Source organism: Lepisosteus oculatus, chromosome 1 (genome assembly GCF_040954835.1).
Source record: "Lepisosteus oculatus isolate fLepOcu1 chromosome 1, fLepOcu1.hap2, whole genome shotgun sequence".
Classification (NCBI taxonomy): Eukaryota; Metazoa; Chordata; class Actinopteri; order Semionotiformes; family Lepisosteidae; genus Lepisosteus; species Lepisosteus oculatus.
Genome location: NC_090696.1, coordinates 25,260,335 through 25,274,066, shown reverse-complemented (window position 1 = coordinate 25,274,066; position 13,732 = coordinate 25,260,335). Strand labels below are relative to the sequence as shown.

The 13,732-nt window shown below is 42.3% G+C and overlaps 1 protein-coding gene across 1 annotated transcript in view; it reads right to left on the bottom strand.

The window, feature by feature from the left end:
* The window catches only part of fbxw7 (F-box and WD repeat domain containing 7), a 139,471-nt gene that overhangs the window by 96,978 nt on the left and 28,761 nt on the right, over positions 1-13,732 (bottom strand). The window contains exon 2 of the mRNA XM_015344664.2: positions 5,325-6,074. Coding sequence (XP_015200150.2) covers positions 5,325-6,074 — 750 coding nt within the window. The remainder of the gene's footprint in view (positions 1-5,324; positions 6,075-13,732) is intronic.

Below are 13,732 nucleotides of genomic sequence, written 5' to 3'. Positions count from 1 at the left end.
TACGAGAGACAATGTGAGGAGAAAAGGCATTCCCCACAGGAATAAAAATACACACAAAACAATAAAACAGGCTCAGCACTGAACTAAACGGTTCGGTTGAGAAGTCAGATGTTGCCAGTTTTCGCTTTGCTTTAAGGACCATATGGTGTCTAACAGTGGAAGTCACGTCTGAAGAGCGCGAGGGAAGGCGAACCGTGTGTTGAGCGCTATTTCACGGCCTGTCTCTGGAGACGGACACGTGTCTTTTTGTACATTTTTCAACAGAGTCGCTGAGGGTGAAAAGAGTAATTGCAACATGAGGCATCAAAAAGCAAAGCTGGAGAAGAGAAACCAAATACTGACTGATTTTTTCAGCTGTCTGATTAACATAAAAATACATCAGCGATACCTTTACTAATCTTTCTTAGCTCTTTTACATGTCCTCAACCTTTCTTTTCCTTTAATGCTATTTGAAAAAGCAAAAGGGAATCTTTCTATTCTTTCCAGCCCTCCTTTTCAAATTTTTTTAATTGGAAAAACTGGAAACATAAAAACCATTCAACAAGCAGAATTTAAGAACTTAACACTAAAGAAGACGTTTTAATTTTTACTGGACATGATCCTGCTGCACAATTGTAAAAAAGTAGCAGTAGCAGCTCTAAAGGCATCAGAATAACAGTCTTGCATTAGAATGCCCAAAGGTGCAGAATATTTCCCCACAAATTCTTTAATAAGTGAGATTTCAAATCAATGGAAAAACTGACGTTGACTGAAGAAAAGTGATGAAAATGGGCTGAAGTGATGAAAAGGCAGTGTCCTCAGCTCGGCTGTTGATGATGAATGTCAATGACTGACACAGCTCAGGAAGGACCTGACAGCTGAGAACACTGACGCCTCTATTACCAGCACTGCAAGCAATACTGCTAGAATACCTACTGCTATTCTTCTGGGAATCATACATGGATCTTAAGATCTAAGATCACTTTATTAGCCATATACAATTTCTTGCATTAAGAATGCCTTGCTCAGGGGCAAAATGGAGTTGGATTCTTCTGCCAACCACAGGATTTGAACATTTGCATTCTTGTCATGAACCACAAAAATCAGGAAATCAGTGCATCTCGCTTTGTCTGCCATTGTCTAGGATTTTTGTTTTCACTATGCGAGTGAAACAGTTTTCAGTTTATAGTCTGAAATGGTCTTTGAAAGGATCCAGTGATGTGTTCAGAAAAACAATGCCAGGTAATCTTTTTCACAGCTTGAAGAACAAAACAAGACAAAGAATGTGCATACAAAATGCCTATATTTCTCTCTCAATATGTGTGCCTGTGTATTTTGGTCTTATAAGTAATATTAGGACGTGGCAAAGGTTTTTAAAGAAATGTCAGCATTCATTCGAGTCCATGAAACAAGAACAAGCAATACTGTAAAAGGGGTAAAATTTTCCTCACAGAAATCCAGCGGGAGGCTGCGTGACTGAAGCCGATGGCTGGAGTGTTATGCTGACGGCAGGGAGGAAGTGTCTAATTCAGGCCCTCACCCTGACCCTCCGCCTGCTGCACCTGTAGCTGTGTCTGACAAAGGGGCTCAGGACTCTGGAATGATCTGCCATCTGCCCCAGAGGAATGCACCAGGCCCACCTCCCTTCCTCCCAAAGTATGTTTCACAGCCATCCATCACCCTCTTAACTAGTCGCATTTTCACATTCCTGCCCTGCCTCCACTTCAAAGCTGTGTCTCACAATGGGGTTTAAAATAAAACTCAGTTTGCCTTTTACACAAACATACACAGGTTTAAAATCACAGTACATGAATACGCACACACAGGTCTATGACTGAAGTAAAAATTTCTTAACAGAAAACAGTCTAGAAAATGGACGTTGGCGATGGACAGAAATCGATACAGAGAACTACAGCTTCAGACAACAGCCTCTTATAGCACACTACCCTCCTCGTACAGTCTAACTCCAATTACAGGGCTAATTCATTCGCCACCCTACACAAAGCCATGTGAGAACTCCGGCTGGATTCTGCAATGGGAAGCTCTTTTACACTCACTCCCCTGAAGGTGAGGTGTGAGAAAAAGCATCAGTGGGAAAGTGGCTTGACCTCAAGGGTCACGCAGTGAGAGTTAAGGGTCAAAGTTGGATGCCAGATAAGAGTTTCAAAGCACTCGCGCCACTTTTAGACAATACCACATTTTCAAAAAAAATCTGCCTATGTATGATGATATCACAACTTTAAAAAAAGACACGGCTTTTGAGACCTGAGTATTAACCAGTCTTGCATGAGATTACATGTTATAATGAAAAGCAGAAATCAAGAGGCAATATATTTGTTAAGTTACATTAATTAAGCCAAAAACTAAGTGAAGCACATTACTGGATAATACTCAAGAATGAGAATGTAGTCACTATAAAACCAAGTAGTGGCAAATATTCTGACTTGTTTTTCAGGAACATTTACAGGACAGTATTTACTTTCTATTAAGTATTTATCATAATACCATCGAGGGTACACAAGGATTTCAAAATTTACAAAGTATTCACATGTTTTCATAAAGAAGTAATTATTCTGTAAAAAAACACTTAAGATTTACAGAAACGAAAAATATGCCAACTTATGTTTAAATTATTCTACAATCACGGTCCATATCATTATGAAATGTATTATGTCTCATACATTGTCTACTCTTTCTCCCAGAAGTTATGAAACAGCTCACTCCTCTCTGTATAACTGAACATCTTGGACAGCCTTTTATCATGAGTCCATCATGAGACATGCATAATCTTCTTTCTCCCGAGTGTCTACGGGACTGACTACATTTTATACAGGACAGCTAAAAACATCTGTAACAGTCAATTCTGAGCACTGGAATAGCACTTAGGAAAAGGTGAAGTCAGGATCTCTACATGAACATTTTGATTCTAGAAATAATTTCATGATTTTCATTTTTTAAAGATAAAAAGAGCCATAGTTCAAGATTTTGGAAATTTGGAAATTCTTCCTTCTGGATTTTTTTCAAGACCAGAACAAACACAGTTCACACTCTCAAACATGATATGCCCATCAGCCTAACAGTCCCAATGGGGAGACAGTAACAGCTCCAGCAGCACAGTCACTCAGTGCCACCAAGCAACTGTTAGAATGTCAGACAGAACGGACGTTAACCAGTATTTCAACAGAGGCATTTAAGTACTTTCATAGCAGGTTAGAAACCTATTTTTAACACAATTAGGGTATAAAATAACTTTGCTGCCCATCAAAGAGGCAATTTTCATTTTTGGAAGTTTGAATAGCACTTAATGGTTGTATTGTAATGCTGTTGGAAGCTACATGTAAGAGACAAGTCTAGTGAGAAAATGTTTTCGTCTAAATAAACAAAACTCCAGCTAGAAGTTTCCAATGTAATAGAAAACATCTACCACAGCACACATTTCTCTGATGTTACCTATCACAAAAGACCAAAAACACTGTAATCACAATAAAGCCTACCACCTAAAGAAAAACTGGTATATAACAGAGTAAGAATATGAAAAACTTATATAGATAGGAGTGCAACTAAATAAAACATCAGCCTGACGAGCTAGCCAAAAATCAGGTATAGCTACAACATAGACTCACCAGTAAGAATGCTACCTTTTTCATTGTTCGATTCCCCATCTTTCTGAGGGGGAGCTGTCCTCCAATACCCAGGATCCACAGAATTACAAAACTTAGACTGCCAGCTGGAGCTCTGAGGAAACCCAGCACACTCGCCTTCTGGGACAACGGTAATGAAGGAGTCGGGCAGCGGAAGTTCGCTGATCTGAAAGGTATCTGCACTGCCTCGATTGCATCTGCCACTCCAACATGCAGAACAAAAACAAATGGCATATTTCGCATTGGTCACAACTTCCATGTGTTCAGAACACATGCATGCTAAAGTGGGCTGAGGACAGGGGAGACATTACTCAGCACTAAAACCACATTCCAGACTCCCTACTCCCTGACCAGCAGAGGTCAGTCCAAAGTAAAAACTATTTGCCTGCTCTTTCAAAGTCAGAGCATAGGACATGCTCACACCTACGAACTGAACTTCAACATACATTTGCTTCACCACTGAAGACGAAGCATTTCATTCAGGCCACGACACAAGATCCACAACTAACAGCCATCACCCTACATGGCATCTTTCATGAGGCCATCGTGACTTGAAAGCGATGGGACAGAAAATGTTTAGCACCAACAGACCTGAATTATGTCAAATGTGATCTGAAAACATCAATTCCACTCATTCCTGCCTTTCAGTGATTGGGACCAGAACTACATACACCAACTGCTAGAAGCTGGCACTGGCTGTCACTGCGCAGAGACACAGAAGAGAGACGGGTGGAAGACATGCCCTTGACAAGCACAGACTGTACTCACCCCTCACCCCCTTTTCAAACTTTTCCCCATAACTGTCACACAGTTATTCTGGACCACTTCCCTTCAAAAAGGGAATGTTCTGTCCTCACGTAATCTGCAAATAGTAACCCACAGTGCACAATAATATATCAGCTCGACTACATGGACACTCCAGCTACTGAGTGTAACTGCTGACAAGGCACAACACTGTTGAATAAATATACTCTTCTTAAAATGTCAAACACAAGACACAGGGCACTGGACGAGGCTCGTGCCAACCCCTCACGTTACTCTCTCTCACAAATTATTTTTCCAACTTCATTTCAGAGCTTTCGTGTAATGTTCCATGGAGAACCTTTAGTGGAAAGACAGCCCCTCGTGCTTAAAATGTATCAAGGCCACACAGAATCCTTTATCAATAGTTGTGGCAAACTTTTGTTTTCCTGTTTGGGTCATTACGTCAAAAAGAATGTTTTATCAAATGACTGCATTGTTGGTAAGTTATATAACCCTAGAACAGAAATGGTATTTTGTACTCTGGGTCAGGGAACGCAGTAAGACTGTTGCAGATTTGAAGTGTAATGTCAGAGGAGCTCCAGAAGAGGGTACCAGTTCTCCAGTTTACAGTAAAATTGGTATCCAAGAACAACACTGTGCTTAAAAATAAAACACAAGAACTTTTCACACCCTGCTCATCCTTCTTTGAAAGCAAGTTTCCATTACTTTTAAAGGCACCAAAATGGCACAACTTCTGCTGGCTCCTAAATGAATTGCGCATTTGCCTCAACACAAAAGCTGTAAATCCTTAAGTTCTGGGTTGAACAGACATGGCCTGACACTTCACAGATGAGCAAGGTGTCTTTCTAGCCATCAGTGAGCAAATTGGACACTGATACCTTTCAAACAGCAGATAAAAAGCATCCCAGCCATCCTACGGCTTGAAAAGCACGAGCTTACCTGCGTCTTGATGAGAGAGGGCGGTGTTTGGTGCTGCTGCTCTGAGGAGATGTCCATGTTGTCATTGGGGTCTGTAACACTGTTCCTTTGCGCCGGTGAGTGGAGGTGACCCCCCTCCTCCTCCCGCCCGCTGTCCTCTGAGCGCTCAAAGTCATCGCTGTCCTGGTCCATCTCCTCCTCCTCCTCCTCCTCTTCCTCCAGCCCCTCCTCTTCCTCCTCCTCCTCGGCCTCCTCTCCCACTTCCTCTCTGACCCCGCGGTTTTCCTGTCGCTCCTCGGGATTGGCCGCCTCCTCCTCGCCGGCGTGCTGGCCGCTGTTGTTGTTCTCCTCCTCCTCGTTCTCCTCATTCTCCTCCTCTTCCGGCGGCTCCTGCCGGCCCTCTGCGTTCCACATCCACGCAGGGCGCTTTCCCTCCCCGTTCACCTCGTTCCCCGCCGCCGCCGCCGCCTCTTCCTCATCGCGGGCCCCCGACTCCCCAGAAGACCACTGCCCCTCGGCCCCTGCCGGCGCTGGCTGCGGCTGCTGCTGCTGCTGCTCTTCCTCCACCACGCGGTCCATGTGCTCCTCCTCCTCCCCCTCTCCGCCCCCTTCGTGGGGCGCCCTGGCCGAGGAGGCGTTACCTCGCACAGAGCCACCCGGCCGCCGCCTCCTGCTGCCCCCAGACAGCAGATCCTGGTTCATTTCCAAAAGCCAGCTTGCTACCTCCTGGACCTTTGCTAGACTGTCTGAGGAGGAGAAGGGCTTGGCATTCTGAAAAGACAAGAGGGAAAAGAGAGCGAGACCATGAATACTTGGAAACTTCTTTCAAAGTAACCTCCAGCTCGTCCTCCACCGTGCCCCCTGTTCAGACATTGTTCGACGGAAGAGGAATTATGAGCCCTTTTTAATTGGTAATTATGACGCATCTTTTATTCATGTCTCTGTAATGCTTTTGAAAAAGGCGTCATTAGCATTTGTGCGAGAAGAGACGCGTGATTTAATTATCTCTGAAACAAAAGGGCGTTTTGATGGCGTAGCTGTGGTAACCAGCCACAGCCCATCCTTTGCAAGTGCTCTCATGAAGCAAGGCAGAGGTTCAATATGGAGAATACGCAACCTGAAACCCATGCAGATGCTGGGATCAGGTTCCTGCTGCCCATCAGGAGGCACTCAGCAAATGTCGAGGGAAAAGTTAAGAAAAGAACAAACTCAACTAATCAGAAGACTCAATTTCTTTCAAGACACCTTGGCCTCATTAGAAGGATTCAGTTGAAGAAAGATTTAAAAAAAACATTAATATAAAACGACACCCATAAGAGTAGAGAATCGGTAGAATAAGATATTCAACAGAGGATTCCTTTCACCGAAGGTTCCTGAAATTTTGGCAATTACAAAATTACAGGCTTTTTAGATTGTAAATGAAACGCTCTGCAGTGATGCATTCCGCAGGCTCTTTTTAAATTGATTTTAACCTCCTCTTTTGGCTGTAGGGAACTCTTGAGAATTCTTATGCAGTAACAAAAGTCTTCTGTTTTCCACAATTAAGTGTGCACAGTAAAAAGGTTCTGCTTCTGAATCTATTCCTGTTTGCATTTCATTGTAATGAGATACTGAAAATCATTTTCTTTCCATTGTCCTTTAGTTTCCAAGAGGTTTCATGATCATCCTGTTGACAGTCAATTTGTTACTTTATATGACTCTACATATTTATACCAACATTTTCAAGATCTTAAAGTAACACCAAACTTACTTTTACATGCTGACTTCACTATGTATTGTATAGGCTGTACAAAGACATTCCCGTTACATAATATTCATGACTGCTCCTAACAACAGATGCATACAACTGACAGTGTGGGATTCGAGACCATGCCTCACATATTTTATGATGCAAAACCACAGCCACCTCACCTTCTCAGGTAGGGAAATGCATAAACATGATCTCTATTTAACAGTCTGTGAACTCTTAACTAAATTAAATGAAAGGTGATGATTTAAAGATTAAAACCTCATAATAGTGAGCACTATTATATTACTTGCTGGGGAATACCAGGTCAACGTTCCAAAGAAGCAACAATTTTCAAATAATATTTAATACATAAAGTTCATCTGTACTCATGACAAGTAATTTACTGCAATAATTCTGCGACTTTTTCATTTATCAACAGCGTCTGTACTGGGCAGAGGTGTCTGAGGATCATACAGGCTGAAAACAGTGGGGGGGGGGGGTGGAGGGGGGGTGTCGGTATCTTGTGATGGATTTGGTGAAAATTCAAGGTGACAGACAGCAATGTGATTGTCTTCAAGAAGTAGCTCGGCTCAAGCAGTCAGAGAGGAAATGTCTTCGAGATTTGAGGAGAACTGTGGGGATCCTAGACTCAGCCTTCCAGAGTATTCTACTCTCCTTCCATGGCCGCAGACAAAACCGAGCAGGGCTGAGTGAGAAAACCCCCATCTAGGAGACTGTGTGGAAGATGTCTCTGCTGCCATTATTCTTTATCTACTCTGTCAGGGATCACCTTAAACTTTTAAACTTCAGCCCCAGCTAAATCAATTCAGATTTTTGTCTCTGGGGCACTCTCTTGAGAATTCTGTTCTCTTAGCCTGACTCCTCTGGCCCCTGCCAGATCAGTTCATCCCTCCTCTTTTATCTCCACTAATCCCCAGCGTTGGGAATCACAAACTGTGTTTCGCCTGCTTTCTGTTCTTTCACATGATTTACTTGTAAAACAGGTGGCTGAGCCACTGAGCACCTTCGACCTGAGTCACACAGACCAGCTCTGCCTTTTTGAAGAGCCGAGTGGTAAAGGAAGATTGCCTGCAGGAGGCACAGGCAAAACAATGCATTCGGAACTACGGGTGGTTTCTCAGGATTGGGCTCTCTTTAGCCAGCCAGTCCGTTTAGGATAGTATATACTGAAAACAGTCGTTGTGACTTTGATGTTCCAAGAGTTTATTGTACATGTGCAATGGAATGCCTGAAACCCTTTCACAGAACATTTATTTTCCAAATAAATGCAAAAGGACGATTCTCCAGTTCCAACATAATTTAGAACTGTTCTCCCCAAGCAGTGTTAAAGTCAAGGAAGCATGGCTCTTATACCAGCTTTTCATTTCTGGGCCCATGGCAGTTTGTTTGCCATGCCACCTCAGTTACAGCAACACAGCCATCTTTACCAATGCTGATTTAGACTTACAAAAACAACCACACACCTCAGGAACGTATGGCCTTTTATCATACTTTAGTCTTCTTCACACAGGATGATGAGCAATGAACATGCTGAGGCAGATCAAGCTTTTCACTCAGTTTCAAAATTATAAATGATTACGCAGCTTTCTGCAGAATAATGAAGTCTCAGTTTGTCCAGAAATATCCATAAATACATTAACCGTATTAAATTAAACATCCATTTTAATCATAAATACCTACGAAAAACATCATAATTGAGGCGTGTGGTTAAAACTGTCTGGTGATACTTCATTTAATTTTGTCTTAATTGGACAAAGTGAAGTTTAGATCTTATGTTTTAGATTTTTTTTTCCAGAAAATGTCTTAGACTATAACACATTCTTAACCCTTGCCTTTTTGTTTGTACTACTTTTGTGGCCAGTGACAAACTGGGATGTTTTTGGTGAGAAACACCTAAAGGATCAGCATTTTCTCTGATTACAAGTAAAAGTAGTAAGGTGTGATATTAAGGAAGTGAAAGAATTCTCAAAGCCAGACATACTAGATTGTTTACAAGGCTCAACTTAAGGGAAATATTGATATGTGTTTATTCTTCTAAGTATTTGATTTCAGGTGAATAAGGTCTTTAAAGAGACAGGAGTTTACAAATCTCAAGATCCAGTTCCACACAACAAAAATCAAGAGATACTGTGGATCATACAAAGACTCAGCTTAATGCACCCTCTAACAAGTTGCCTAATGAAGAATGGCCTTAAACCTCAGGCATAAAAATCCCTATCTTGATAATCTGTGCCGATCAACCACTTCCAGAGCTCCTGCAAAGCACAAAAAATGCCCCTACAGCCATATGCATAGCCAACCTTACACCACATAGCTAAGATTCACTCCACATGAAGAGATTAACAGACTTCTGTTATCAGTTAAGTGTTGTGAAGCAACTATTACTGTGATCTAATGATCTAAAACACATTACACAGTACAGTCACTGTGATACCCATTGATTCACGTGTAGATGTCAAAATGCACACTGGCTTCTCCAAGGTGTGCGGTCTTGAGCTTTGCTTATTTAAGGGTGTAACATCAAAAAGCACATTCACCTTAATTTAATTGAACCTTATTTAAGATACTAGCCAAAAATCTAGTGCACATTAAAATATAAAGTTAAATATGATGGAAAAATATCACATTTTCATTAGCATATAATGATACACATTGATACACATTTTATGCAAATGTATGCAGATAATGTGGAAAGATAACATTAAGTATGCAAATAACACCGGCATGCTATTTATTAAGCAGAGCAAAGTGTAACTATGGTAGTATGAGCTCACCAGCACTGTGGGAAAGGCGGCATTATAAACTCACATGTCTGCGATATCGAGTGACAGCACTGGCCACGGTATAAATGGGCAGCTTAAGCAAAAATGACAGATGAGAAAAGGTAAAAAAAAATATCAGATCTGGGGAGCAGGCCAAGTGTTTTCAATGCCACACAAGCACTCTGACAGAGAAAGATATATTAGGTACAGGCTGAGCACAAACACCAGGTTCTTCTGGCAACACGAATTCATTGGTCATGCCAATACAATTCTTTGAATCTGAATTGGAATCAAAGCAATAATAATGAGTAAAAATATATTAAAATATTAACATTAATTAATTTCTTGAGGGGATGAAACTGTCCTCTCTCGGTAGCCTTTTCTTACAAAGCTAGGAGTAAAGCAAGAAAACCAAGATGTTTATCAGCTGACATCAACAACTGAAGGCAGAAAACTACATCACTATGCATGCACCATTTATAAAATACAGAAGCAGATATACAGTATAGTGGATATCAAGAAGTATTCATTCCCTTGGACTTTATCACTTTTTATTGTGTAACAATATGGAATCATAATGTATTCAATTGTGATTTTTGCCACTGATCGACACAAAACACTCGAAGGATTGTAGTGAAAACAAAATTCTACAGATCCCTCTAAATTATGAATATAAAACAGAAAATAACTGATTGCATACTTCAATTAAAGACGAGCATAAAGAAGCTCATAATGTCATCCTCACAGCCAAAGTACAATAAAAATTAAAAACATTCCAGATCTTAAAAAAAAAGATTCAGAGAAATGATTTAACACCAGCATTTGAAAAAGAAAAGTTTCTGTCAATGTTAGTATGCTGTGGTCCATTAGTTGCCTCAAGTTAATTGCTTGCAAATGCCCGTGCGTGACTTCAGCTGACGTAAACGTTTATGTATGCGTCACCTGTGAGCAGGCAAGCTTGCACCGCGCAGGATTACAAACCAGATCTCTCAGCTGCAGTGGAAACCCTGCTCAAGCAGAGGACAGGGATGTTGCTCATTGCTGAAACCTCGCCATCAATAAGTGATTCATGGCTCATCCTTAGGGAATCACGATTGCCAGCATCCCGCCGGTGAACGTAAAATGTGAAATAATTATCCGGCTCTCACGGCGCAATAATTGAGCCACACGAGCCCCTTCCTCCACACGTCCCCCTGCTGTCTGACACACTACAGGGCAACGGATGGACATGGCAGAGAGCTGTGCAGCCTGGGAGTTCGGGGGAGGGGGGGGGGGATTACACACACAGACACTTTCCACCAGGGCTTTCTCAGCTCGTGCCTGTGACGAGGGGTAGCCGGTGATCCCCAATGAAGACTGAGCTGTCTTGATGGCCCTGGCACACGAGGGAGTTAATTAGAGCTTACTGAGATTATCTGCATCAGTAGATCAGTACAAGTCAGTGGAAACAGAGCCATGTACAGCTCTCGTCACAGAGCACACGGATTTCCCCAGGCTTGTCCTTCCCACGTGAAAAGACATAGTTTACCTACAGGCAGCGAGGCAGAGTGTTCTGACTTTCCTCCGGCTTCAGAGTTTACTTCTGTCCACCACAAGCACAGGGGCAGATATAGAAGGCAAACCCGGAGCAGACCTCCCAAGGCACTCCACTTCAGGCAACTGCAGTACCCAGCTCCAAAGTTCATGATTAATGACAGATTATATGAGTTGGTTGATGGGTGTTTGTGCTGTAATGGAACAGACCGAGGGAAGAGTTGCTGACTTCTCCTACAACTGGGGTAAACCAATCATTTCTGTCATTTGTAGCTGTACAGTTCTGAAGAAAGCATTTAATACCAACACTACCACATCTTGGAAACACTAACAAGCTTCAACATCTCTAACACAATTATTTACAGATTCAGATCTCTTTTCTACTGTGAGTAGCAAAGCACTGTGCTGCGAACAGAGCACTGTGCCACATATGGTGACTTCATCATGATAATATTCTCACTTTTATGGTTTTCCAACTTTTTTTTTTTACAGTTTTATCATGCACAGTTTACCATACTGGCCCAAAGTAATCTATGGCATATGAAAACAAAATATCCTTGGAAATCTCTGCTATGCCACATCGCACCACTTCTTTGGTGCAGTAAAGCCCACAGTAGGCACTGCAGAAACTTGATATTGGTGCAAACAAAACACAAATCCATGGAAAAGAAGGAAAAATCTCCTAACAAAAAAACACGGAAATCCTTCACATGGGGTACATTGGGTTTTTTGAGCTCAGTGATGAATTTGAAATATGATCAAGGTCCTGAAGTGACCACATTAATGCTAAAGAGTGTTCCTTTTCTACGTCTTGTCACCAACGAGGTGAACACAAGCAGCAGGAACTGGGTTTATTAGCGTGTTAGAAAGCTGCTTTCTTCTTTTGTCCTTTCTAATTAGACGGGCTGAATTATAAATGTTATTTCTATCAGGGACCCATACTGTGCGCAACAGTTATTCACTGTAGAAATAACTGAAAAAAAGAAAGACTGAAAAAAAGTTTACTCTCTGGGCCTCACTAACACAAGCACTAAAATTCAGTTTGCAATAAACATAACTGCATAATCTCCAATGGTTATGTAAGGAAAAACTAGGTCCGAAACCTACCACCAACCCCACTGCCTTTACATCCTGCTGTTTACCACTTCACAAGAGGTAGGCCACATATCATAAAAGAAAAACATAGCAATGAGACCAAAACCGGGCAAGAGCAAGATATCCTTACATGTCTATTTCACTGTTATGGCAGAGGAATGTGACTTTGTCAGACCTGACTGGCAACCATAAGCAAAAATACCAATTAACTGATTCAGTTTAATTAAATTTTCTCCTAATCTGCAGGAAGGGAAGACATTCCAGATTATGAGTTCCAGATAGCACTTTTCTGACAGACCCTGACCAAGTCTAGCCTTGTTTGTGTTCAGATGCTTGTGGCATACCTCAGCTTACGAAGAATAATAAAAAAAACGTGATAAATATTATTATGGGGTACATTCGTTAAAAGTCGATGCTGTTTGATTATCATCAGTGAACTGTAACTCCCTGTACAATAAAAACCGAAAATAACTATTAGGCATTCATCAACTCAAAACTGCCTTCATCCTGCGGGCAGCAGACATGACTGAAATGACGAGGGTGTTTAAAGAGCACCACCGCTCAACGGTTCTTCATGATGAGGGTCAAAGGCACTCATTCAGAGAGCAGACGGAGCTCTGTGGGTCAGACTCTGCTGCTTCGAGACTGGACTGTCAAACGGTTAGCTGAAAGCTGCCTGGGAACCCCAAGCAGCAGCACGCAACTGGCCATGGACCGCCATGGACGTACGACTGTCACATATAGCCCCCTGCCCCCCCCACAGCACTCGGCAGCACGGCGGGCCTGCTGTAGCCCTGAGTTAGTGTGCCAGGGCATCCTTGGCAGAACAACAGTGCCCGCAAGCCTGCAGCAATGTCAATTCCAGCCATATCACACTCTGTCTATGCTAACTGATCCACAGACAGGGGGATTCAGTGAGAAATACGGCAAAAGTCTCTGACAAGCGCACAATTCCTCGTTCAGGTGGGCAGGAGATCACAGCACCCCCGTCAGGCCAAGGAGAATAACGAGTGGGTGGGCCTGGGAGTGCCGATCAGGACACCGCTGATCTACCCATTCATTCAAAAGTCCCTCTCTTCAGAGCATTCCTTTCACAGAAAGCTGACCCAGCTTTTAACCTGACCCAGGGACGGGCTCTGGTCCTCTGTGAGCACAAGGTCCTCCAGATTGCATTTGCCTCTGTTAATTAATTCTTTTGGTTTATAAGGCCGAGAGCTCACGTCCCTTTTTATAGCTCTTCATCAGCTGCTAATTAAAAAGTGCATGCAAAAGCTGCTCATATCCCTTGG